The 26,268-nt window shown below is 38.9% G+C and overlaps 1 protein-coding gene across 24 annotated transcripts in view; it reads left to right on the forward strand.

Moving 5' to 3' along the window:
• Window positions 1–26,268, forward strand: part of AFDN (afadin, adherens junction formation factor) — a 132,678-nt gene extending 106,410 nt beyond the window's left edge. For 6 of the 24 annotated variants that reach the window (XM_054820081.1, XM_054820091.1, XM_054820082.1 and 3 more), the window contains 11 exons: window positions 1,562–1,627; window positions 1,783–1,856; window positions 2,405–2,523; window positions 3,560–3,754; window positions 4,012–4,103; window positions 4,540–4,728; window positions 7,383–8,405; window positions 14,919–15,053; window positions 17,280–17,571; window positions 21,567–21,648; window positions 24,102–26,268. In XM_054820081.1, the coding sequence (XP_054676056.1) occupies window positions 1,562–1,627; window positions 1,783–1,856; window positions 2,405–2,523; window positions 3,560–3,754; window positions 4,012–4,103; window positions 4,540–4,728; window positions 7,383–8,405; window positions 14,919–15,053; window positions 17,280–17,571; window positions 21,567–21,648; window positions 24,102–24,246 (2,412 nt within the window). In that variant the 3' untranslated portion in view covers window positions 24,247–26,268. Of the gene's footprint in view, window positions 1–1,561; window positions 1,628–1,782; window positions 1,857–2,404; window positions 2,524–3,559; window positions 3,755–4,011; window positions 4,104–4,539; window positions 4,729–7,382; window positions 8,406–10,229; window positions 10,266–14,918; window positions 15,054–17,279; window positions 17,797–21,566; window positions 21,649–24,101 lie in introns of those variants that run through there. The other 18 variants (XM_054820071.1, XM_054820070.1, XM_054820073.1 and 15 more) reach the window with 11 other exon arrangements.

Here is a 26,268-nt window from a genome sequence, read left to right on the forward strand (position 1 = left end):
CTCCCCATGTGCTTGCTTGGGGAAAAAAGAGATTTGTGAAGCATGATTTCATTTTTTCATTATATTTATCTAGCTGTCTTCTGTCTTGTGTTTCTCATAACTTTAACTGATTTTTCTGGTATAAAGTTAAAAATATGCTGCAGTTACCTCGATGGTTTTTAAAGGGCTCTAAAGAAACAAACAGAAAAGTAACTAAATTTTTGTAATTGCCCTTATATTCTTTCCAGGCAAAGAAAGTGTCCTTACTTCAGTTATTTATTGCATATTTTTTCTTTTTTTTTTTTTCTGCAAGTACGGCTTAGCAATTATTATGAAAAATTTGGACATGTAGAATGTTAATCTGGAATCATGGGACTCGAAGGAATTCCTTTTCTGTGGCTTTTGAGTAAACATTTGGGATTAACTCAAGATTTAATGAATAAAAATAGGTCTTTCACTTGCTTAGAAAATTATATATAACACTAGCTTTTGAATAATCTTCACCTTGACTTTTATTTTACTTTATTATAACAATGGGAGCAATGAATGCTTTTGCTGCCAAAAGAAAGGATTTGGAAAAGCTGGGGGGGAAAGGAGGAGGAAGGTTGGATATTCAATATCAAAGCAACTTGAGGGGTTACTTTAGAAAATAACATTAAAACTGTGCTAAGTAAGTTTTCAACAGAGCACTCTTCTTCCAAGTGACTTACAGAGTAAAACGGCACCGTTTGCTATAGTAAATAATGAAATCACAAGTGATTGTCTTGCATTACAAGTGACAATGTAAAGGTTTGTGATACTAACATTTAGACTGATCTGTGTGGTGTCTTGTAAATTGGAGCATGTGGATGACACAACAGCATGGCTTGAATAGATGCTTATGTTCTCTTGTCTCGAATCTGTTGGTTGTCTTGCAGTAAGTTCACTGTTAACAGTCCTTTCAAAATTTAGCGGAATACTTTGAGGCAGGTGTTTTATGAATGAAATTGCATGATTTTGCAGTAGACGTAAATATTGGTCCTGACAACTCTAAAGACTTATGAATTATAATGTCTACTTTACTTGTTTATTGTAAAACTAGAGGCACTGTTTGTTCCTTTACAATCCTAACAAATGTAAAAAACATTTCTATTCCTTTTTCTTGTAATCTGCAATTTACTTTGTTTCATTTGGATATTAGCAAGAGAAACAGTGCAGTCTTTTAGAACATAATACATAAAGGTATAAAAAATAACATGCGTCTAAATGTGCAAATCAGTATTCCTTATTAGAAGGGAATTAGAACAAACTTCTGAAGTATAAGTTTTAGTTAATGTATTTTCTTATTCAAGCTTGCATTAAGACCAAATATTCTTTGCTTCTAACGATGCTTGCAGGTTCGATAGGCCTAATATTAAAATTTTCTTTTGACTTTAAATGAATGTAACTCTTCTCTGTATAATTGTTTTTTTCCAGTTTGGGAATACGTAAAAGTAATGAGAACTTAGAGGTTTACCTAGCCATGTAAAATTCTGATTAACACTTGTGGAATGCTTAATAAATCAAGTATAAATCTAATAAATTAATGCCTCTTTCTCTGTAGGGTGCTGGTCAAGACAAACTTGGAATATATGTCAAGTCTGTTGTGAAAGGAGGTGCTGCAGATGTGGTTAGTAATATTCTTAAACATCAGTAGTTCAAAGGTAGAAAGATCCTTTGGAAATGCTTTTAGATCCTTTGTTTACTAGTATGTCTGAATAATTGTTTTAATTTAGACCATGTTAGCACTGGTGTATGAATATTCTCTCCTGAATATGTATTTAGGATGGTCGTCTGGCTGCAGGGGATCAGTTGCTCAGTGTGGATGGTCGAAGTTTGGTGGGCCTCTCCCAGGAAAGGTACGGAATGCTTTCCTTGGGTGTCTTTACATGGAGGAAATGCTAGAATAATAATGTACTGAAAAGGGCTGAAGCTTTTTTTTTTTAATATGTTAGGCTTTGTCTTGGCTTTTTATAACTGCCTATGAAAAACCTTAAGTTCAACTGTTCGTGTAGTATGATATGGTTTATCTTATCTAGTATGTAGTTGAACTCTTCTGTATGTGATATGGTTTATCTATATAGAAGAGATTGTATTATATGTTCGGGCTTTAGTCTTGAGCAGACTTTATTTAGCTATAATTTTAAATATTTTGGCTTCTGACCTTTAACTGCAGAAATTGGAAATAGTACTTGCCTGTAGGTGTCTGTTTAATAAGCATGTCTTTTAGTCATCATCTTCTAATTTTTTTTCAAAGTGATTTTAAGTATTAATCAGAATGTTTTGTCAAACAAATGATTATTAGAATAAACGTGAGAGATCATGACATACAAACTGATAATAAGGAGAACTAAGTAATATACTGCCTAATTTTGTTTTGTTTTATTTGCTTTGGCATTTATTGCAGGGCAGCAGAACTTATGACTAGGACAGGTTCTGTAGTAACACTAGAAGTAGCAAAACAAGGAGCAATTTACCATGGTCTGGCAACCCTGCTTAATCAGCCATCCCCAATGATGCAAAGAGGTAAAAATGCTAATATTATTTATGTTGTTGACAGCTTTATAAGTCTTAGAATGCAGAAAACATAGTAGTTCACAGTAGCTTGCCAAATACTACCAAAATACTAAATCAGAGAAGAAATATAATTGCACAGAAAAGAAGCATTTCCTTTCTTATCAAAAGTTCATCTGTTTTTAAATATTGTTTGAAATTATGCTAATCTAATAATTAATAAATGCTTTACCTATGTACCTTTAGAAAATTAAATGATGTATTTAAACACAGTTCTAATTTGAAATTATTTTTATTTTAACAAATGGAGTATAATGAATACAAAGGGCATTGAAATTCAGTGGCTTTTTTATCCTTTTCATGAAAGTTTCTCTCTTCCTCTCGGAATATGACTTCTTTGTAACCAGAGAGTGCAATATAATTACTAAGAAATAAATACAAGCAGAAGCCCCTGGAACGTGTTTTGCCACTGAATTTTTTTATTACTTTTTTTTAAATGAGAGATATTGCAACGTATCTTCTTATGTTTCTGTCTCATCATGAGTTGTTCTTGGATGTTTCTCCTATATTTCATCATCCTGCTTCAGTGAACTAACAAAAGACTTAAATAAGTCTTATGTAAAATAATTTTGTAAAGGAAATATATTTTAATGGGAGATCTTTTGTACATACAGGGTAGTACTACAGAATAGAAAAGAATGGGTTAAAAGAATAAATCCTTATTATCACAGTTTACAACACCATCCCAGATGCCATACGCCTCTGAGAGTCAGCAAGAGACTTTTCAGTAAAGCACGTTTGGCTTTTCCAAATTTTGTGGTACCTTTTCAAAAGCTCTTTGGAAGCATACAAATCAAAGAATCCTGTATAGTTGATACAAGAGTGGGATAGTGTTATCTGAAGAAGTCAAGATTTCAAAATCTAGCATTTGCTTTACTGGGAGCTCATTTTTTATTACAAATACAAGGTAGCTCTGGTTTGAAAGGTAATACACTAGACAGTAGTTTATATAAGTGGAAGGGGGAAAATACATATCCAACTGTTACAGTTTCTGACCGCCGTGGCTCAGGTAAACCTCGACCAAAGAGTGAAGGTTTTGAGCTGTATAATAACTCCACTCAAAATGGGTCACCTGAGAGCCCTCAGCTGCCGTGGACAGAGTACAGTGAGCCAAAGAAGCTGCCGGGGGATGATAGATTAATGAAGAACAGAGCCGATCATCGCTCCAGTCCCAATGTAGCAAGTAAGTAAGATTATCCTTCTTTTGGGGGTAGATGCCTCCTCCACTAGTTTTAGAGGCTGTTGAATTCAAAAAGGGAACAATTGTTTTTAAAAATGGATTAAGTTTAAAATGCCAATGTAGTAGTAACGTGTGGAGCAAGCCTCTTGTTAGAACTATTCAAAGGAAAAATTGTAGTTATTTTGTGAATACTATTCTTTTATGAAGTTATGTAAATTATTATTAACAGTCATGTAAATGCTTCCTTAACTTTCCAACAGATCAGCCTCCAAGCCCCGGGGGAAAGAATGCTTATGCATCTGGAACTACCACCAAAATAACCTCAGTCTCTACTGGAAATCTTTGTACAGAGGTCAGAAGTGGCAACTAAATGCTGGCTATTAAACTTTCCTTAGCTATCAATAGCGTCAGTGTGCTTGAGTCAAACCAGTGTCTGTCTTAACTATTTGAACATAATGCTTGTGCTAGTAACTGGGTGGGGGTTTTGCTTATTACAGCTAATGAAAGATTGAGACAGCTTTGAGCGATTTTATTAAATTTTGTTCGTGAAGTTGTCCTTGTGATTTCTTAGGTTTGTTCAATATTGCGTACTTGTTTTCAGACCATAAAAACATGAGTCATAACCACAATTATATTTGATACTAGACAACCTCTTTATCTCCTGTTCAGACAAATAATGCTCTCTTGAGCCAAATGAAAACATTTGGAAAATGCATCTTTAGAATAACATTCTATACACATCTGTGTGACTATAAATTTCTACCGTATGTTCTTTACACCATTTTCAGGAACAGACTCTGCCCCCACGACCTGAAGCTTATCCCATCCCAACACAGACCTATACTAGAGAATATTTCACATTCCCAGCTTCAAAGTCCCAGGATCGAATGGGTCCGGCTCAAAGTCAGTGGCCAAATTATGAAGAAAAACCACAGATCCAGGCAGAAAGTAATCATTCCATCAATACTACAATGCAGGTGAGAAGTAATTCCTTTCAATATAAGAAAAAAATAGAAAGAAACTGCTTACTTTCCGCTCCCAGACTGCTGGAGACATTTTTGCAGAACAGTCAACTCTCTATAATCTCTGAGCTGTTGAGGACAAACTGTACCACGGGGGGGAACAACTGTACTTTTGCCAAGATTGGCTTGGGTTCAGAAACCTTACTTTTTTTCCCCCTCCCTAAAATTTATGTTGCCATGTTGTACAGACCTGTTATCTGGCATGTTTTTATCCCCCTGTTAGAAGTAATGGGGTGTAGATGGTAGTAGGGTTTGTCTTGTAAAACATTTTGTGGTTTTCTGAAAAGCAAACTAAATCTTTCACTCTTCCAAGAAGGTTTACGTGGAAAAATATCTCTGCCTGCAGGATGCATTGTTTAAGTAACAAAGTGAAGTATTAAAAATGAAATAAAACAGTACTTTGAGACCTATCCAAGGTCTTCATTGAAACATGTTCCCTGCTCTCAGTTTAAAAAACAAAACAAAAGAAACAACACTCGCGCCTCCCAAGTTGTGTCTGTTGTCAAAGTGCAGATGCTTCTTGACCTGAAATGAATTTACCCCCACTGTACCATTATAAATTCAAAAAATAATGTTGTTGTGCTCTTTGTAAAGAAGAACTTTACTCAAATCCATACAGGAAATTAAATCTAGATCTACTAAATCCAATCAGTGGATCATCTTTTTCTCTAATCCACCAGAGACTTAAAAATATATAGAGAAAACTTTTTTGCAATTTCTTAATTTGTGATAAAAGCAGAGCCTTACACCAGACTCTGTGTGTTTTACTTTTGGAAAAGCAGTGTCATGTAAAATATCTTGAGATTGTGTCATAGAAGCAAAGTAAGGATTGATTATTGATTTCTTACACATATAGCAGCAAGTGAATTCAGTAAAAAGTCAATTGAATAAAAGTATTATAGATATCAAATCCTAATTATTTCAGCTGTTAAAAAAATAGATGTTATACCCGAAGTCAGATGGTCATTTTGAAGGATAATGCTGGAAATTCAATGACTGTGGCAAATAGCTATGGAAATATTTTGCTGAATTTCCATGCTCAACTTCTTCACATTTCATGATTTCATCTCGCCTAATCTTAGCTGCATAATTAACGTCTAGGCTCTCTTTGTCAGTGGTGGGAGGCTAGTATCTCCATCTCGTAATGGGATGAGTTGCTGCCTGGACGAACATCTCTCCCCTGTTTAAGACAAGCTTAAGTGAGTAGCTTAGATGAGGTGAGATGAACCCCATCTGTTAAAGTTATTGTCATATACCAAATTTGAGCTGTGGTCTTAAGGCTGCATGCAGTGCGGAAAAGCATTTTCATAAAGCAAACGGTTAGAAGCTTTAGCTCCTCACAAGCATTGAAAGTGTATGCAATTTTTCCCCACCATACAATAGTTCTTTTAAGTTGAAAATAGAGGAAAATAGACTTTCTGAAAAAATTTTAAAATTTAAAAAAAAAAAAAATCCTTCTAATCTTTACAGTGCGAACTGGGCTTGTTAAAAAAAAAAAAAAAAACAAAACAAACCTGCCGTAAGCTACTGACTGATGTGAAATGCCTGTTTGCCTGTTTTCTGTTCTGAAGGCATTAGCAAACCGTTTGGCTAGGTGCATCTTTACAGCAAATCTAGCACAAATAGCTGTGTGGTCAGCTCTGCTGGACTAATAGAGCATAAAAAATATACTTGTTCATCTCAAAGGCGGCATTCTTTAGAGGTCATGGTTAAGGTCATTGATGGAGGAAAAAGAAAAGGAGTTTGCTTTGTTAGTCTTCTCTCAGTATGATAATTGGTACATTATGTGTTCAGTGCTTAGTAGTTCATAGCATTCAAATTATGAAAATATTTGCTTCAAGAAAGTCATTAACAGATTTGATAAGCCTAATTTATGGTCCAGTATTCCTTTTAAGGAGGTTGTACAGTGCAGTGAGACCCTGAGCTTGTATTTAAAAAAAAAAAAAAAAAAAAAAAAAAAAAAAAAAGACTTGGTGGTTGATGCACTAATAAAAGCAACAAAAGTGCAGACCGATACACCTGTGCCCCAAGAGCAGGTGGATTTAGACCAGACTGCCCGGGCTCCGTACCCGTGAATGGCACTGTAGTAATGAGAGCTTCCTGTGGGTCACCTCGCCTGTTAGTGGAGGAGAGTGGGTAAGAGGCTCCCTTGTCTCTCCCTTGGCAGCCTTTCTGTTTGCCTTCCCAATAGGAAAACTGTTCTGTCAAGCCAGTTGAAGCCTGAATGGCAGAGCTGGAATGCCCGAGCTGCTCTGCCAAGCTGCTAGGACTCTCATGCTTACATGGGGGGAGGGCTGTCAGGGGTAGTCCTGAGAAACTGGGCGAGCTGAGGAGGTTTTCAGCTTAAACTCCATTTTGCATTCATCCTTCCTCCCATTCCAGGTTTCCAGGCATTTCAGAGGTTGCAATGTCTTTCATCACTCGAATGAGTTTAAAGGACTGAGAAGAATATTTAATTGTTGGGTTTGGGAAACTTATTGGGCATGGAAATGCTGAAATTCAGTAAAAGTAATTTCCTTCAGTAATAAGAATGCAGTCTGTGAGCCATTTTCAAATATGCTTTAATATATATGGACTATGAAATACATGCCTTGTTTAATTTTTTCCAGCGCGTAGCTCGTTCCCAGGAAGAACTCAGAGATAAAGTTTTCCAGCCAGAGAGGAATCGTTTGGAAGTTGTTATACGGAAGGATGTAGAGTACATCGATCGGAAGTCAGACAGCGATCAGTGGATGAATTCGTCTGTGGATTCTAGCACATCTAGCCAAGAACACCTGAACCATTCATCCAAACCGGTCTCGCCTGGTTCTTGTTTAACTAAAAGTGGACCTGGCCGTTGGAAAACTCCAGCTGCTAGCCAGCCGACTCCAGTGGCCATTTCCCAGCCCATCAGAACAGATCTTCCTCCACCACCACCACCTCCTCCAGTGCATTATGCAGCTGAATTTGATGAACTACAAATGGAATTGCCTCTGCCTCCCCCCCCTCCTCCAAATCAGATAGGAGCACAAGCATCCTCCCAGGTAGCTGCTGCTGAGCGTAAAAAAAGAGAAGAGCATCAGAGGTGGTATGAAAAGGAAAAGGCACGTTTGGAAGAAGAACGAGAAAGGAAACGTCGTGAGCAGGAGAGAAAACTGGGCCAAATGCGTTCTCAGCCACTAATTCCTACTCAGCCTGTGGTTCCTCCTGTTTCCCTTCAGCAAGTGAAATCAGAAAAATCTTCAACTTTGCAGAGGTCTCAAGAAACAGTCATTCGAGAGTTGCAGCCCCAGCAGCAGCCTCGGACTATTGAGCGGAGAGATCTGCAGTACATTACTATCAGCAAGGAAGAACTGTCATCTAGTGATAGCCTCTCTCCAGATCCCTGGAAACGGGATGCCAAGGAGAAACTGGAGAAGCAGCAGCAGATGCACATTGTGGACATGCTGAGTAAAGAGATTCAGGAGCTTCAGAACAAGCCTGATCGTACAGCGGAAGAAAATGACCGCCTCCGCAAACTCATGCTTGAGTGGCAGTTCCAAAAGCGACTCCAAGAATCAAAGCAAAAGGATGAAGATGATGATGAAGAGGAGGATGATGATGTGGATACTATGCTCATCATGCAGCGACTGGAGGCAGAAAGAAGAGCAAGGGTAAAAGGGGATAATCCTTTCTAGACAAAAGCCCTGTGAATAGATATCTTGGTGGGTTCTCTGGCTCTGTCCGAGTATTTTGATGTTCTTGTAGGGTAAAGGAGGATGAAGCTTTCTTAAATACCTTGAATTTCAAAATTGCTAACTTAAAGTGGCTTCACCAGTTAAGTGATGTGTTATGAAAGTATCAAAGCTACCTGTTATAGAATCCAAGCTGGCAGTTGAATTTACTTTTCTGGTTGTGGGGAAAGAAATTCCCTGTGGATAAAGGGATTTTGCCATGTAGCTGGAGTACGATTAGAAGGTTAAATGTGGCAGGAATTTGCTTGCAGGAAGGTAAGCAAAACCATTTGAAATGATGAAAGTCTGTAGGAGAATTGGGGAAAAAAAAATAGTGTGGGATTCGTTGGTTGGGGTTTTTTTTTCCCTTCTCCACCTTCCCCCCCCAATATATTTTCCTCTAAGTGTTCTTATTCAGTGTCTGGGACCTAAAGGCAGACCCTGAATGCATGCTTTTTCCAGGGAACAGTGAGCTGAACTGAGGTTCCACTTTGCTGGTCTTCTCCAAGCAGAGGCTGGGGCTAAGGCAGCTGCTGCCTCTACCTTTACCACCACCTCAGTGGTGACCCCAGCCCTTCGGTGAGGAAGTGTTAGGCTGAGCTATGTGCATTTGGATACACCCTGACAGGGCTCCAGCTCATACATACCTGGATTTTGCATGGTATCCAACAAGGTTTGCTTACTTTAGCTTCAGCATGGTGAAAGCTCATAATATATCTAATAAGATAATACAACTCAATAGGATGATGAAGGTTTTTTATCACCCTACTGGTGGCTGTTGTGTCTCAGAATCTGTTAAATCTATTGTTACTGGGAAACAATTTCTATAGGAAAATTTCTTTTCTGAATAATAGCACGGATACCAAAGTTACATACCAATAGCTATGCTTTGACAGGCTTAAAAACTAGCTCTGAGTGTCTTCTGTCTGTTGAAAAGTCAACTTAATTCTGTGATAAGCAAATTTAATTCTTGAGAAATGTTTGCATGTGCTTATTTTAACATTCAGAAATAGCTATTGGCTTGAGTAGTATTTGCGTTCAGGATTGTTTTGGCAGCTTGGTTTCCTAAACTTACTCTTCTCATATTTACTGCAGTCTGCATTGCTTTCCTTTTTTCTTGTGGCTAACTTTATTACTCTGTAAAACAATAGATACCTCAAACTTGGAAACTGAAGAAAGGAAAAGCTAAATATATCTTTGGCAAACAGGTTACGTTAAAGCCCAGCATCACTAACATGTATTTGTAGCACGTAGGCAGTTACTTATGGGCATAAAAAAATCCATGTAAAACTGCTGTTTTAACAGTGTCTTTAAAACTTTACTGTAGCAAGGCAAAAAACAGCCAGTTGTATTGCATAACATCATGTCAGTCTTCTCTGTAAGTGCTGGATTTAAGATACTATTTGTGCATAAAGTTCTTCCAGCATTTTGGAGCATTTTGAAACTAAAAAAGTAACAGTTGTCTTGAACTGAAGTAATGTTTGCATTTTGGTTACATTTCACTGTCTATGCTACTAGAGATGCAATAAGTAGCATCTCTGGAGAAATACTGAGGTTTTGAATAAGTCAAACTGATACTGATAAAAATTTCAGATTATTTGATTGTTTTCATTTCTGTATTTCAGAATTATGTCAATTCAGTTCCTCATTCTAAAGCAGCTGACTTAACAAATAAAAGAAAATGCTTTTGAAATAGCACAAGTCTAACCTATCTTTATTTTCACTGTGCATCTTTCTTTTTTTCCCCTTTCTTACTACCTGCAGCAGACTGCTGTGCCAGCAATCTCTGTTCTAGATTTGGTATGTTTGTTTCTTTCTCTTCAATATCTCTTTCCCATTTCAATTCCTGATATTATTAATTACCATTCTGTGTGCTTTGGATGATGATTTGGCATCTTTGGGTGTTCCAAAATCGTTGTGATACAAGAAGCAGTAAGTTAACTGTAAGCATGCATTTGAATGTTTCCAGATGTGGTGACTCCTTTCCCTATGTTTCCTTCTTTTTAGATGTGATATTCTGCTTGTAGCCTTGATTTGTTTGTTGTAGCAGTGCTCTAATATAAAACTGTGTATTTGATGTTTTGTGCAATCGTCTTTATAAAACCGTACTAATAACTTTGAACAGGCTGTGAGGTAAGATTTCCTCCCTTCCCCACCCCTTCAGGTTTTAGAACAGCTCTAGCAACACCACAGTTCCTTTCCAATCTGAAGAGAAATTGTCCTGAGAGCCCAATAATACAGCATAGTGTTTCAGGACATGCTGAAACCTGGTTGTTTACAGGTGTTACAATTTTCTCATTAAAGTAAAAATTACTTCTGAACTAATATTTACAAGTAGGTCACATAAACATGCAATTATTAAGTTACCATATAATTTCAATTGGTTAATACCATTCTCTCCCATCTAAAACATGACAGGCTTTCAAACAGGAGCAGTAATTGCTATGACTCCAGCTAATTCTGTATTTTATTGCTCTCATTGGAAATGGGTACATGGAAAAAGAGTTCTGTAGTCTTCTAGAGAGGAAATACATCCCCTTCAAAGTGTATTTCTATATAATTAGTATATCAATTTGCATGAAGGGCAATGCTTGCAAGTCCTGTTAGTATAATTAATTTGCACTGCTGGAAAAAAACTGTAAACATGACTGTTGAAAATATAAATTTGGATATTCAGCGCTACTTGATTTTTTTAAAATCATCATCTTTTAAAATGCATACTTTAGATTTAGCAAGTCTGTCTAAGGTGTTTGGTTTTGTATCTGTGTGGTATATCAGTGTTAAGCAGTTGACAGCAAGGAGACAGGTGAAGTGTGTCGGCTTTCTGAATTAACGGGCAAGCCAGGAGTCATGGATTTTTCAGACTTAGTATCTATCAATGTTTTTTTTCTTACTACTACTCCTATATTTTTGTGCTTAAGCCTTGGTCCCCAGAGCTGTGACGGGATAAAGTGCTTTGCCAAGCAGGCTGTGAACTTCTGGATCTTTCTGCGACAGGAGGTTGTAAAGGCAGAGACAGTATCATCAGCTTTAAAAATGGATTAGGCAAATTCATAGACTCGATGCCTGTAAACAGCTACTCAACGGATTACACAAGGCTATCCCAGCTGACACCTCTGAATGCTGGGGAAATACCAGAAGAAATGGGCAGGCTCATGTGCAGCTCTTCTTGCCATGGTCAGAGACACAATACTGCGCTAGATGGATCCATGCCCTGAATCAGTTAAAGATTTATTATGTTCATAAATTTAGCTTTAAAAAAAGAAAGCACGCTATTTCTGAAATAGATGATGTTGAACGCTATACCCAGCAAATACCTCTTTTTCCTAATTTCCATCATTTTCATACTGTTCACATGACTTCCTGGGTATAGTTGCATCTATCCTATACTACTTCATGTACCCAAGAAATTACTTTGTAGTTTCTAAAGGGGAAAAAAATACACTTTGGAATGCTCCGTGCTTTTTTCTGTATGTCTGACATGAGCATTGGTGATAACTATTCTGCTGATTAAAAGGCTGGTAAAAGGTGATGAATAGTTAATGCATGAATTTTCAACTTGGCTAGTGTTTGTCTTTTTAAATTCCCTGGGCCACTAAAAGAATTGACCCAGCTTTAGTTGTCATAAATAAATAGTTATAAATTTAAAGTTCTTCTGGAACTTCTCTTAAAGCATTCCAAGCAGTGCTTGGACAAATGAATTTTGTCTGGAATCTGAGACTGCCTGGGTGCCTGCCAGTCCCGTGACCATCTTAACATTTCTGATAAGGCACTGATGGGCTGGTGCGTTACGAGGAGCGATAGCTCAGAAGAAAGGTGGCCTTTTATGCCCTCTCTTAGGTAGGAATAGTGCTGCAAGCGTTGTGTTGGCAATAGGGGGACAGAGTTGGGTGCGTGAGCAAACCGTTGGCACTTGCCAGTAGAACTGGGACAATGCAGGGGAAAGAATTAGTGCTTTGTACTTAGCTGCTTAGCTCAGTTACAGCTGGGAGGATGCACTTCTCCGTCACTCTGGCTGCGCAGCTCAGTTGTTTCTACCTGTTACAGTATAAACGTGTTGCTTTGGAGAAACTGTGGAAGTACGGTAAATTACATGAAAACATGGCTTTTAAACTAGAGAAAAACTAATTGGGATGGAGAAGTACTGAATCCAAATACTCAGCCTGGGAATCTTGTAGCCCTCTTACTAGAAATGGGAGGTGTGAAGCTAGCTTTCCTTAGCGTCTTGAAAATTAGGGGGTTCGATTTGAGCTGGGCGCTGTTGTATGCAGTCACAGGCACGGCTGCCTGCAAGCGCCACGGGTGCCTCGCCATCCCACTGCTCCCTGCCTTCGCCTGGGAACGCTCCAAAGCGGGAACTCGTCACGAATAGTAAAGAAACAAAATGTCACACTCTGATAGTTGCTCTGTTCCCGCTTGTGCCTTACATATCACTTTTGGCCTTTTTGCTAGGAATTATGTTTAGAATAGCCTCTGACCTGGATACAGTTGTCTTTGCAATTATTATGGTTCAGCTGTTGACAACAGCACCCTGCCCAGTTTTCCCTTCTTTAGTTATGATCACAAGAAAAGGAAACTTCCCTTTTAGTTTGAAATACGTTCTTGTTTAAGTGCATTTGAATAGGAATATTTGCTACTAAGCGAAAAGGCATCTGTGCTGTAACCTGGGATCAGTAACTGCCGTGTTCAGAGATTTTCTCTAAATGCAGTTGGGACAAAGTCAAGGAGTTTTCATGTCATTTTTTACTCTGCAGTTTTGGGGGGTTTTGTGGGTTTGTTGGTTTTTTGAGAGGAAATTGCTTCTCTTCTATAAACTCTTTTGAATTACTAGCTGTCTTTTCTTTTGACAGCAATATTATCTCCTTTGCTAAAATAATGTCTTTTTAATAACCAAGAGAAGAAGAGGTCTTAATCCAAGCAGGAAGCAGGGAGTTGGTTAACTACTTTATTCCCTGCTTTACTGTATATAATGAGCTCGATCTCTATTTTATGTCATTTTCAGTTAGGAATTACAAAAGTTTTAGCCCTAAATAAGGGGAATTTACTTGGAGGTAGCATCCTCTGGTATACGTTTGCCAAATTCCTATCTAAGTGAAGTTAATTAATTTAGTTCTTTAGCTTTCATGCTCAAAAATGGTGGGTTTTAACACTTCAAATCAGATGTGTTTTCACTTGAATTAGTTGGTATAGCTGCTTCAAGATGGAGAAGCGACAAAGGCAAATGTTTTCAAAACTACCTGTTGTACAAGGTCATAAGATAACCCATAACAGAACTACTCCATGAACAGTGGGGCAAATAATTACCAGAAAATTAGTCCAAAGAAAAAAAAAATCATGTTTAGAATTGATTGGAAAATTGATGAGAAAACTTAATCTGCTTTAAAGTACATTGTCTGTTAATTAATTGAGGGGGAGAGATACCTATGTGAAGATTGTCCTCACAAAGGCTATTGAAACTAAATTTCTCTTCCTATATCATTATTGCTTTGTGTCTTAAGGGCCTTTCTCTGTAAATGAAGCTGGATTGTAAAAACAAGTGCAGGAGTAGAGAAGTATCTGTGTTATGCGCAGCTTGTAGCAAGATACACCAATCAGTACAAAAGGTCTTGGATGGGGACAGATATCTCTTGCGCTGCACTAAGAAGTAACACAGAGTGTAGTCCAGTTAATTTCTACTTGTGAACATTACTATGCCAGTGAATATTCCTGTCCATCGACGGCTTGCTTACTGCTAGCTTTAGAGAGTCATGCAGAGTCTGGATTGTTGCTCAGTTTCCTTATCTGTGCAGTGTTTATCATAAACATATATAAAATAGTGATGTCTGGACATCAGTTGTTCATGTGAGCCGTTTAATCTCAGTAGTCAAAGATTTCTTTGCCTCACTCTTTGCTTTTTCCAAAACACATCTGCTGCAGATACAGTGGGAGATTTTATTTATCTCCTGAGACTATTTGCAGACTTGCTGAATGAGCCTGTTACTTTAAATGGATTGACCCTTTGACTAATGAGTCATGATTTTCCGGTGCTTAAATACTAATCCAAACTGAAAAGCCAATTGGCTGCTGGAGCTCTGGGCTCTTGGTTCCAAGTATTTAATTTCACTTTACTGTACCTATGAGAGTATGGTTACTGAAGCTGTCTGGAACGTGAGTCACCTCAGTCTTCTGCTAGGGGTTTGTATATGACTGCAAAAATGTCTCCCTGTGTGTTTTGTGCTTTTATGTATGTAGTTCTGTGCATCTCTTTTTTTTTTTTTTTTCTTTTTTTGGGATTTTAGGGAAAACAATGTAACAAAGCATAGTGTTTACAGCTGGAAATTATATTGATTTATTTCTAGTATAGCATTTTCTACTGAATGAGTTATTTTTATTTGCAAATACTCAGGTTACTTTTTTTTTTGACCCATCTTACTCACCTGAGTGATGAAAAAATTAAAGCTGTGTGCCTGTTAGTTACAGGATGAAGAACGCAGACGGCAGCAACAGTTGGAAGAAATGCGCAAACGGGAAGCGGAAGACAGGGCCAGGCAGGAGGAAGAGCGCCGACAGCAAGAGGAGGAGCGGACCAGAAGAGAGGCTGAAGAAAAGGTTGTGATCTTCCTAGTGCTGCAGGGGTTCTCATGGGCCTCTCCTCTTTAGCCTGGCCAGTAACAGCTCTGTGTTGGGTCAGCAGGGGTTGACACGCTAGCCCTAGTGCTAACGGTCATGGCCCACGGCTTCGGCTTATCCAATATAAAACAAAAAGTACTTAAACAAGTATCCTGTTTGTGGTGGCTGGAGTTGACTGGTATTGCAGACACAGTGCGGTAGGGTTACGGGCTGAAGGTTTTTAGCAGTGGCAAGGGCTTGCCTTCAGAACCTTTTCTGAAAGTTACGACAGAAAGCAATTACCTCCTGGTTTCCTTGACTTGCCTACCCTCTTTAGTGTAATGGCTGAGTTACTGGCGTAGGGTTTTTCTGTGTCTCAGCGTTGAAACTTAAAATTTTTTGCAGTAATTGTTTTATACAGATAGAGAAATATGAAATACAGTAGAGTGGAGATGAGTACTCCCTGTTGTCTCTTATGTTTGGGCTATGGGAGGAAAAGGAATTGGTTTCTGGAAAGGAAGTAAATAATTTCAGCAGATGAGTTGCTGTGCAATCAAACAGATTCTAGAAATTCAGGCTCCTAGATTCCTTCAGAACATTATACTTGAATTTAAGAAGCTTTATTGTTCAAAACTGGAATACAAAGCACCTCATTTGACTCTTAGCATGTTTAAGACCGTCTTCTTCCTAGAGAAAGGACAGTACTATTGTTCAGATTGAAGACTTGCCTGTTAGTAACACTGACTTCAGAATGAAGAAAGAGGGTGAGCTGTTAATGTTGAGAGAAATTTCATCTTGGAAGGTTGAGCAAATATTAAAAAAAAAAACCCCAAACAAAAACAAACCCCCAAAAAACAAACCCATAGATATGTTCACTTTGTTAATTTGTTTTGTTAGATTGTTTTCGAGCTTTGTTAAACTCTTTTCTATAAGCAGTATGGGTTGATGAGTAGAAGAAAGCTAAGCTGGAGGTGGTGACAGTGAGAAGTGAGGAAGGTGTGTCTGGACTGAGGAAAGGATTTAAAAATATACTGCAGGAAGCTTAAAAAAAACAAACAAAAAAACCAGCCAAGGCTTTCTTAGTTTCTAACAGTGACACAGCCAAGTGACATTTAGATCACACAGTTGAAAGGGTTTTCACTGACAGATCTTGACTGAGACACTTGTACATCTGCCAACTCAGAACTCAGTACTGTCTGACCACTACAGTGGTTTTAGAGGGTAGTACAAGGAGATGAGTTTTCATGTTTTTGCTCTAGATGATCAGAATTATTTATTTATATTTTATATATCTGGCTCACGGTGGTGTGCAGATAAGGTAGATTTTTTTTTAAACACATGGATTAAAACCAGAAAGGATGGTTGTTCAAAATGCCATGTATTCCCAGCAGAAGTTATACTTTGCTTAGACAAAAGAGGTTCTGTAGCATATGGTTTCCAAATACATGTTTTAATTCATTATCAAACAAACTACTGAATAGACCTTTGTATTAATTTACAATGTGGCTTAGACAAGAGCTGAACAGAATTAAATGCTATTTAGTTTAAAACAGTAAAAATCTTTTTAAAATGGAAAAATACATAGAAGATATTTCATGGCCTTTAAAATGGTCAGTAACCTCATACAAATATCATTAGCATAGGGGGTTTTAATTTTTTAGAACTGTTTTTAAAAAACAGTTATTTGATGTCTGTTTTAGAAAAGTTCTTTGTAATTTGATTTCTATGTGCAAGTAGTTTTCCTGGTATTTATACTAGAAGCTTTGTTACAAGTCATCTATTGCAAGGCTCTGTTGATTAATTTACATTGTATAAGCATGCAGCAAAATTACAAAGTTCCTTTTTTAAGATGGTAGTTAATTTTAGTTATTTCCCTCTCCCACAGTTTCTTTACAGCTTTAGTAAATCTACCCCTTATTAACTGTAGTTACATTTTGAGTAATAAATGCTGGAATTGCCCTTAGTTCACGCAGGCAGCTGCCTTAGTTACCAGAGGCAAATCTGGAAATAACCGCAACACTGTGTTACAGGACAACTGCCGTGTTGTGGTTTTTTTGTAGTAGTAGTAAATATCCTTTGTATGAGCCCATATAGATGCCCTGCTTATTGCCAGAAAAGGAGACAAAAAAGATGTTTGTAAGCTTAGTGATGGAAAACTTAACTCTCTCTTGGATTGAAATGTCTGTCTTTCTGACCACCATGTTTCTGTTTCCCATGGACTTACAGAGGCGACAGGAAGAGGAGTATTACAGTCGCTTAGAGGCCGAAAGGCGCAGGCAGCACGATGAAGCAGAACGAAGATTACTGGAACCTGACGAGCCTGGTCTGTACAGACCTCCGCTTCCACGGGAATATGAACTCCCATCCCCAACCCCTTCATCTAACGCTCCTCCTCCCCCACCTCAGCGAAACACCTCTTACCTCAAAACACAGGTCCTCTCCCCTGACACGATTTATACTGCCAAGTTTGTTGCATACAATGATGATGATGATGAGGAGGAGGATTCCAATCTAGCAGGTCAGGATAAGTACTCCAGCACAAGAAAATCTTATGGTGACTTTCCTCCTGCCACCCTTAAGCCACAGCAGCCCTCCCGCCAGCCTCGCCCAGTTTCAGATGGCCTCTTTCTGTCCAACTCATTCCAGTCATCTCCAGTCAATGCCAACAGTACTACTGTCAAAAAAAGCCAGCCCCTGCCCCCACCAAACAAACCGAGTTTCCTCCATGCCAGCAGCTCTAAAGGTAGACACCGTGAAATCAATCATCTCTACAGAACTATCCTTATGTTTTCAACTCTGGTGCTGTAGATTTAATCGCTTCCTTTGTGATTTTTTTTTTTCCCACTTAATCACTATTTTCACTATGGTGATCTAACTTAAAATCCTGATATTAATATGAATCCTCCAATTTTTAATTGTTCTGATCTCTCAAATTTCCTTGTTCCTTACCCAAACTCTTCAAAAGCAAAAAATCCCTCTTTCACACAATGAATCGGAAATGATTTTAACTTACTCAACCAATTCAAAGTACTGTTGGTTTTGGCTTTCATCCTGTATCTTTCAGTGATTTGTTTTGTATGACTGACCGCTGGTTACTCAGGGCATCTGGAAGTGCACCTTTCTTGGACACAGGAAAACTTTTCTAATGGGTTCATGGACAGAGCTTATCTTCTGCTTTCATTATTGGTACCAGGGTTCTCTCTGACTAGTGTGTGCAAATGGCTTTAAAAATGACCTTGGTGGACGCAGTTCTTAAATATACAAGCACCAAGAGATATATAGGACATACAGTTAGTTTAATGTATCAGGCACCATTCCTGTATTTCTGATTTGTACAGTGCCATTTTCTTGCGAAGAGAGATGAAAATTAAATTTCATCATTTGCCAGTGCTTCTCCTACATTTTTCTTCCATATTCTTCTGAAGGGAATTGTGGCCATGACATTCCCCTGGTTCATTCTTTTTACTTGTGCTGGAAGTCAACAAATGCCTGACAACCAACTCCAGCTGATCAAATCATCCTTCAAAAATTCAAAGGGTAGCAGGTCACCTGAGATAGCAAGGGAAAATGTTTATGCTGGCTTCTTGCGAAATGGGTAACTTGTTTATTGGATTCGTCTCGACAAATGTGGAAGCACGCAACACGGTATATCCCTGATCACCTTCTTGGCCACCTAACAAATTATGAAAATCACTTTCTTTAATCAGAGGTGTGGTCTGCGCTGGTCTGATGGAGCACGTGAGCCTTGGGATAGATTCTATCTACCAGAAGCACTTCTAATCCAGCAGCATTAGTGTATGAATCTGATTTAGGATATGTATGAGGCCATGATACCCTGAGCTTCCTCTCTGCATCCTTTTCAATTAAGGCTCAAGTCATCATTTTCCAGCAAGGCATCCTTTCCTTTGCAGTGCAATTTACCTTCTGCGACAGTTGAACGGCTTCCAGTGCCGAAGAGAAGCTCTGCACAGCATTGCATAGTTTTAATACTGCTAAAGGGGCAGTGGTTTAGGTCACTTACTGTCCAACTGATACAGTTGGTGTTTGGCAGTTTCACTGTTTGGGGTCAGTACAGCATCCAAGTTGCATAAAAAGTATCCACACTGATACTTCTTTAAAAGTGAGAGAGGGGAAAAAAAACCCAAACAAACCCAACCTGTTTGTTTACGCTGGTGTTTCCTGGGGGATCTGGTGATGTTATAGTCCCTATGGATCGTGCAAGCCTGTCTGTCACTCCTGTCTGGCTCTGTCATAGGTTCCAAACCTTAAAGGAAGGTGAGGGAAGGTTTTAGCTCTTCAGTGGGTTGTCCTTAGACTGGAGTACAAGTAGACACACTGTACACCATGTGTTATGAGCTGCCATTACAATGCAAATAATTCTATGCTGCCTGCCTACAGTGCACATGAGCCCACTGATAAACCCATAGCCAGTGATCCGAAATCGTGGTTTTGTATCAGAAGGACTCTAGCTTTTGAGCACCTTGTATCACACAGAATTAAGATTAAAAACAGACAGGAAATATGCGGAAAAGATTCTCTTTAAGCACTGTGACTATCTACGTTGTCAGCTTGTTCTCAGGAATATTCTGAAACGGCAGGCTTCTGACATGAAACTTTTGTACTCTGTAGTCTTTCAAAGGGCTTTTTTTCCTAGAAATTCTTATTTGAAACTGACTATAATAGAGTGTAAAATGTGCCTTCCATCACAACACGTAGGCTTTCAAAGGCCCTTGCTTCCCTTCCTTATTTGGCACTTTGAAGGCTGTACATGCGATGAATTAAGTAACTGTAGAACCATCAGTCACTAGTTGTCACCACCACTCTTCTGCCTCCCATCATCCGCAACCCGGAATGCCATTTCATATATAACTGCATTTCCCAGCCCTGCTTTCTGTTAATTGTAATGGAAAAATGAATCTCAGGAAAGTGAAATGTTCAGTGATATCTTTTGTGTGTGCGTGTTTGGTTTTCCTGGAAAACAATCAGAAGGACGTCCTACAAAGATTTGCTTAGGGTTTTGGTAACCATTAAGGAATATTGTAGTATGATGCTTCGCCTTTAATAACCTAATTCATAAACCATACAACTAATTCTGAATACTCTTATTTCATAATTTTTAAAATAGCCATGAGAACAGGTTAACTTCACCTGATTGCTCAAGCTTCTCTGAAGACTGCCTGCGTAACGTACAAAGCCGTTTGCACAAAATGCAGAATTCACTGTGCAGTTTACCATCTCCCATCTCGCTGACTGTTACATTCCTGTCCTTTACAGCTCTCTTCTGTTCTGAATGTTAACTCTAGTAAACCACGCTTCTGCAAATTTTGCTCTCGTACCTTCTTCCACTGGGTCTCTTAAGACCACTGGGTCTGTTGACTAACCAAGAAAAAAGCTGGCACCCAAACCAAAACTGCTGTCCTAAAGCAGGTGGAAGTGTGAACCACAGCTTGTGGATCCAGACTTCTCAAAGTAGAGAAGGAGGTAGTACTTGTATGTGTGTAAGGCTCATGTCTGAAAGGGGGAAAAAAAAAATCTTCCTATGCCTGGCATACCTTGTATGATTTGGTCTGCTACAAATTTTTGGTGGAAAAAATTTAGCCTACAACACGCTAGCTAAATTTACCTGTGTGTTCCAACCTCCTGTGTCTCTGTTATTGAATATTTATGAGAAGTTACATATACCAGTGGAAGAAGCAAACATTCCCTTCTGTACCAAAGAAGGTTCACAAGACATAACACATACAATATTGAGACCAGAACTGTCTGAAGACAAATCTGAGTATTGTGCTGACACTTATTTTTACTCTTTTCCTGACAGTTATTAAGAGAATATGGTCTCAAATATAGATTAAATCATGAAACTTTTTTATTGGAAAGAAAAGGTTTTGTCTTGTGGCCTTTAGAAAGAATTAATATAATGTGTAAAACCTGTGTGTTGTATCAACTTAAACTAAAGGTGCAGTGCTGCAAGATACTTGCTTGAAATTTAAATTGAAGGGTGAGGGGGAAGAGGGCATTTTCTGAGTGATACAGTTTACTGAATCAGACTAAACAGAGACAAAAATTCTGACTCTACTGAATTGCAAAGATGGATACTAGCTTACTTTTAGCGTGATAAAGAGAGCAGCTGCAGCTAACTTATTTCCTGTGGAGCTTGTTACAGGATAATGCAGTGTGTTGCCCTTTCCATCAATCTCCTGGAACAACTTTTAATGTCTGTCTTACAGTAAGCCATAATAAGGCCATGATTTGATTGATATGTGCTAGATCATCTAAACAAAATGTGTTCTGACTTAAAATTAGGAATAAAATTCAGAGCTGTTTTGAGGGGAGGTAGAATTTAGTAGTACTGGTTTTAAATATTCTGCAGGTCAGATGACCCTCTAAATTTATTTCTGATTCTAGTTTGAGATTATTTCTTGAAAAAAAGCACTGCACCTTTTTGAAAAAATACAATATAAAACTTTTGTGTTGTAACTGCAGCCCTTCAACTTACTTTTTCTTTTGCATAAGGAATAAATTCATACACTGGATCAGGAGCAGCTGTTGGGGCCCATGAAGTTTATCGGGATCCAAGAGACAAAAGATCTAAAAGGTAACATGCAGGAGTCCATTAACAAAAGCTGACTTGACTAACTTCTGCAGCATTTTATTTCTGGTGGTGATGTGTATCTGTGAGCTATTCAAGAGTTCTGCACTTGGCTCTGGGGTATCTTGGGTTACTATAAAATACAGGTAAGTTCTCCACAAGTCTTTAGGTGATCTGAAGTACTACTTCACAGCAGCAAATTTCAGTGCTACAACTGAGTAAACTCAGTAAATCATTGTAAATGAACAACTGTTTCAGGTGTATTTATGAATCTGAACAGTACCTCTCAAGTGGGATTCTTACCAAATTTATAATAGGCATAAATAATGTGGGCTGTATCTTATATGTGAGTGGCAAGCTTTACTGTGTAGCATACTGAAGATGTGACTGGGCTTGGCTAGGATTCTACAGAAGCTGATAGCCCAGTTCCTGCATTTTCAAACATACTTAATGTTTCAGTGGACTGTGCAGAGCAGAGACCTCTTGGAGCTGCAAGTGAAACCTCTTCTGACTGAGAAATTGAAATACGTATTAAAACTTTATTATATAAGAGTTAGTCACACATGTAAAGTATTGTTACAGCTCCAACTAAGAATGATTTGAGATCTTCACTATGGTGGTCAGAAACAAATAATGCAAAAATTGGTTTGTTGCAAGGATGAGAGATAAGTGCAAGAGCTTAGGCAATGATTGCACTCCCTCCTGGAAACTGTGCTCAGGCACACGGAGAGTAGAGAGGTGGTTGGTGGCAGCCAACATTGCTTCACTAAGGGCAAATCATGCCTGACAAATTTGGTGGCCTTCTGTGATGGGGTTACAGCATTGGTGGACAAGGGAAGAGCAACTGATGTCATCTACCTGGACTTGTGCGAGGCATTTGACACTGTCCCGCACGACATCCTTGTCTCTAAATTGGAGAGACATAGATTCGATGGATGGACCACTCGGTGGATAAGGAATTGGCTGGATGGTCGCACTCAAAGAGTTGTGGTCAACGGCTCAATGTCTGAGTGGAGATCAGTGAGGAGTGGCTTTCCTCAGGGGTCGGTACTGGCACCGGCACTGTTTAACATCTTTGTCAGTGACACGGACAGTGGGATTGAGAGCACCCTCAGCAAGTTTGCTGATGACACCAAGCTGTGTGGTGGGGTCGACACACTGGAGGGAAGGGATGCCATCCAGAGGGACCTTGACAGGCTGGAGAGGTGGGCCCGTGTGAATCACATGAAGTTCAACAAGGCCAAGTGCAAGGTCCTGCACCTGGGTCGGCACAATCCCAAGCACAACTATAGGGCAAGGAATGGATTGAAAGCAGCCCCGAGGAGAAGGACTTGGGGGTATTGATTGATGAGAAGCTCCACATGAGCCAGCAGTGTGCACTTGCAGCCCAGAAAGCCAACTGTGTCCTGGGCTGCATCAAAACAAGTGTGACCAGCAGGTCAAGGGAGGTGATCCTGCCCCTCTACTCCGCTCTTGTGAGACCCCACCTGGAGTACTGCGTCCAGCTCTGGGGGCCCCAGTACAGGAGAGACATGGAGCTGTTGGAGAGAGTCCAGAGGAGGCCACAAAGCTGATCAGAGGGCTGGAGCACCTCTCCTATGAGGACAGGCTGAGAGAGTTGGGGCTGTTCAGCCTGGAGAAAAGGCGGCTCTGGGGAGATCTAATTGTGGCCTTCCAGTACCTGAAAGGGCCTACAGGAAAGCTGGAGAGGGACTGTTTATCAGGGAGTGTAGTGACAGGACAAGGGGTAATGGGTTTAAGCTGAAGGAGGGTCGATTTAGATTAGATGTTAGAAAGAAATTCTTCCCTGTGAGGGTGGTGAGGCACTGGCACAGGTTGCCCAGAGCAGCTGTGGCTGCCCCCTCCCTGGCAGTGTTCAAGGCCAGGCTGGATGGGGCTTTGGGCAACGTGGTCTAGTGGAGGGTGTCCCTGCCCATGGCAGGGGGGTTGGAACTAGATGGTCTTTGAGGTCCCTTCCAACCCAAACCATTCTGTGATTCTGTGACTTTGAAGCTTTGCCAGTATAGAAGAAGATGCAGAGGTGTTGCAGCCGCTACAACATACCTCAGTACTAGTAGCCATAAAAGTACTAAGCCATAAAAGCTTTGTATTCCAGTGCTTTTTCCTGGACAGGTGCCACTGATTTAGCCATAACAGCAATGCTGTGTTAATACAGACACAGCCTTAGTTTACACCTGCACTTGACTTTGGAAATTGGCGAGCAGTTTCATTCATGCTAATGTGCCAGAGATCGCTCATGAGCCATTAATTTCTCAAAGTGATAGCACAATGTCAGAATTAAAGGTATGCGTGGGGAACAGAACCTTGCAGAACACTAAACAGAGTCTTCTGCTGTAGTCAAAAAAGCTAACAGTCGGTACGTGTCACTAAGAATTACAATATTTAAGGATATTGTAGATAAGAATTATAACAAAGACTTTTTTTTTTCCCCTTTCCAGTCAAGATACAGATTTACCTGGAGCACCAGAAAACTTGACATTCAGGGAACGCCAACGACTTTTTTCACAGGGTCAGGATGTATCCAATAAAGTAAAAGCTTCTAGGAAATTAATGGAACTGGAAAATGAGTTGAACACAAAGTAAGATTAAAGCACCTTATCAGATGTAACTGAAGATCTCTAAATTGAGGGATTGAGATGGGGGGCACACTACTAATGAACAGAAAATGAATGTTTTCTGAAAGGAGTGACTTTGATTCCTCTATATCTAAGACTGTTAATTAAGATTTAGAGATGTTGCAATAGCAAGAAAACTGATTACTTTGCCAGGAGCTTGTGGTTTATACAATGAAAGCACTGTAAAATTTTAAGATATGAATCACGTGAAGGTAACTTTTTTTCTCTTTCTGTTTTGGGGGTTAAGTTCTTGTGCACCAGACCAAGTAGCACTTGTCAAAGATAAGTTCTGTTTCCTGGTGTTTTACAGACACACTTTTGTTTTAGCTGCTGAGCAGAGAGAGTGAGAATAGCTTGAACTGCCTAAACTGAACTGTGCACTAGAAATTAGTATTTTAGGTTGTTAAAGAAGTCAATATCTGGGCCACCTTAAATAAGGCTTTATATGCAAGTTTGACATACTGTATGGTGTTCATCCAATGATCAGCATATCAATACAGATCTTACCATTACTTAGTACTGGAATAACACACATTCTGTAGGTAGAGCCTTGGGATAAAAACATTTCTAGTCCTATGTATTTGTTGGGTCTAAAATGGTTGCGTAAGAATTTATCTGTAGTTATGGAAAAGTCTGAATGTCAATGCATCCCTACTACGTGTGCTTCAGACTTACAAAAATGTGAAGATAAAACCTTTGGATAATTGTTTTATTAAAAATTACGTAAGCAATAGATAGTAGGTTACACTAGTGGCCCTTCATCGGTTAGGACCAAAATGTTAGTACTGTGTTAAAGGTGATTCAGTTCCAAGGTGAGCAGAACAGATACGTATGTTTTCTAAGGAAGGTAGATTAGAAGTTATTAGGCAATTAGGCAAGGAACAGTATTGATAAGTCTGCTATTATCAATTTAGCAATATCTTTTTCTTTTTTTTTTTTTCCTGTGGAGAAGTGAACTGGCATATTAGTGTGAAGCATCAAATCCAATACCACTGGCTGGGAGTGAGAAAGTTAGTGAGTCGTTCACAGACTTGGTGCGCTGGCAACCAACCATCTCTGCGCGTGCTGAGGAAGCAGCAGCGCTAGTGAGCTGCTCTTTAGTCTAGCTGGCTTTACTGACATCCTGTTACTGTTGTACTGAAAATCTTATTGGCAGTTCAAGCTATTTTTTCACACTGTAATAGCCTTATTTAATTTTAAATTGTTAATCTTTTTTCCTCCCACTATTTCTTCAGCTGTACATATGTGGCTGATGATGTTGGGAATAAGGACCTCATCAGAGTTTTTTTCTCATTGTGTGATGTTAAGACAATATATATTGTGATTCCAAACAAATTTTCTATTTGACAAAGCCCTTTACTGGCTTTAGATGATTTTTTTTTCCTGTATCATATTGTTCTCTTATAAATATATATTTAGGGAATTGTGCACACTTCCAAATACAAAGGGGTAGACTTTCACTGCCTTAGGAAAGAAATCACTTTTAATAAGAGTTGTATGATAAATAAATGCAAGTTAATGAAAATCGGAGTGTAAATATTTTTTACGTATTTCAGGTTTCTTATTTGAAAGTGTGCTTTTACCGTTTCACCTGTTAAATATGAAGTAGAAGATTAAACTGGTTCAAAGTGTTAATGAAGGATCTGCATGCTTGCTATGTCTGTTAATCAGGAAAAGCAAGCCTCTCCCAATTTATCTTGAGAACACTAGCAGCCTTACAGTGACAAATTTTTCTTAAGGAAAAAAACCTTATGCTGTGGCTGAATTACTGTTGCTGCTAGAATCTGAAAAAGGCTTAGCAAAAAATACCTATAACCTTCAGTCGAGTGGATTTGGCCGCTATTGGGCATTCGGGTCAAGTGTGAATATGTGTAAAAGTGCTTTTCATATTTGTCTGTGCATTATTATGAAAAACATCAAAACTGCTGTAGTTTCCCATTTCTACTGTATTTCACTTGCAACCTATTTTTAATAAAGTTTGTATTGTATT

Source organism: Grus americana, chromosome 3 (assembly GCF_028858705.1).
Source record: "Grus americana isolate bGruAme1 chromosome 3, bGruAme1.mat, whole genome shotgun sequence".
In the NCBI taxonomy this organism is placed as follows: Eukaryota; Metazoa; Chordata; class Aves; order Gruiformes; family Gruidae; genus Grus; species Grus americana.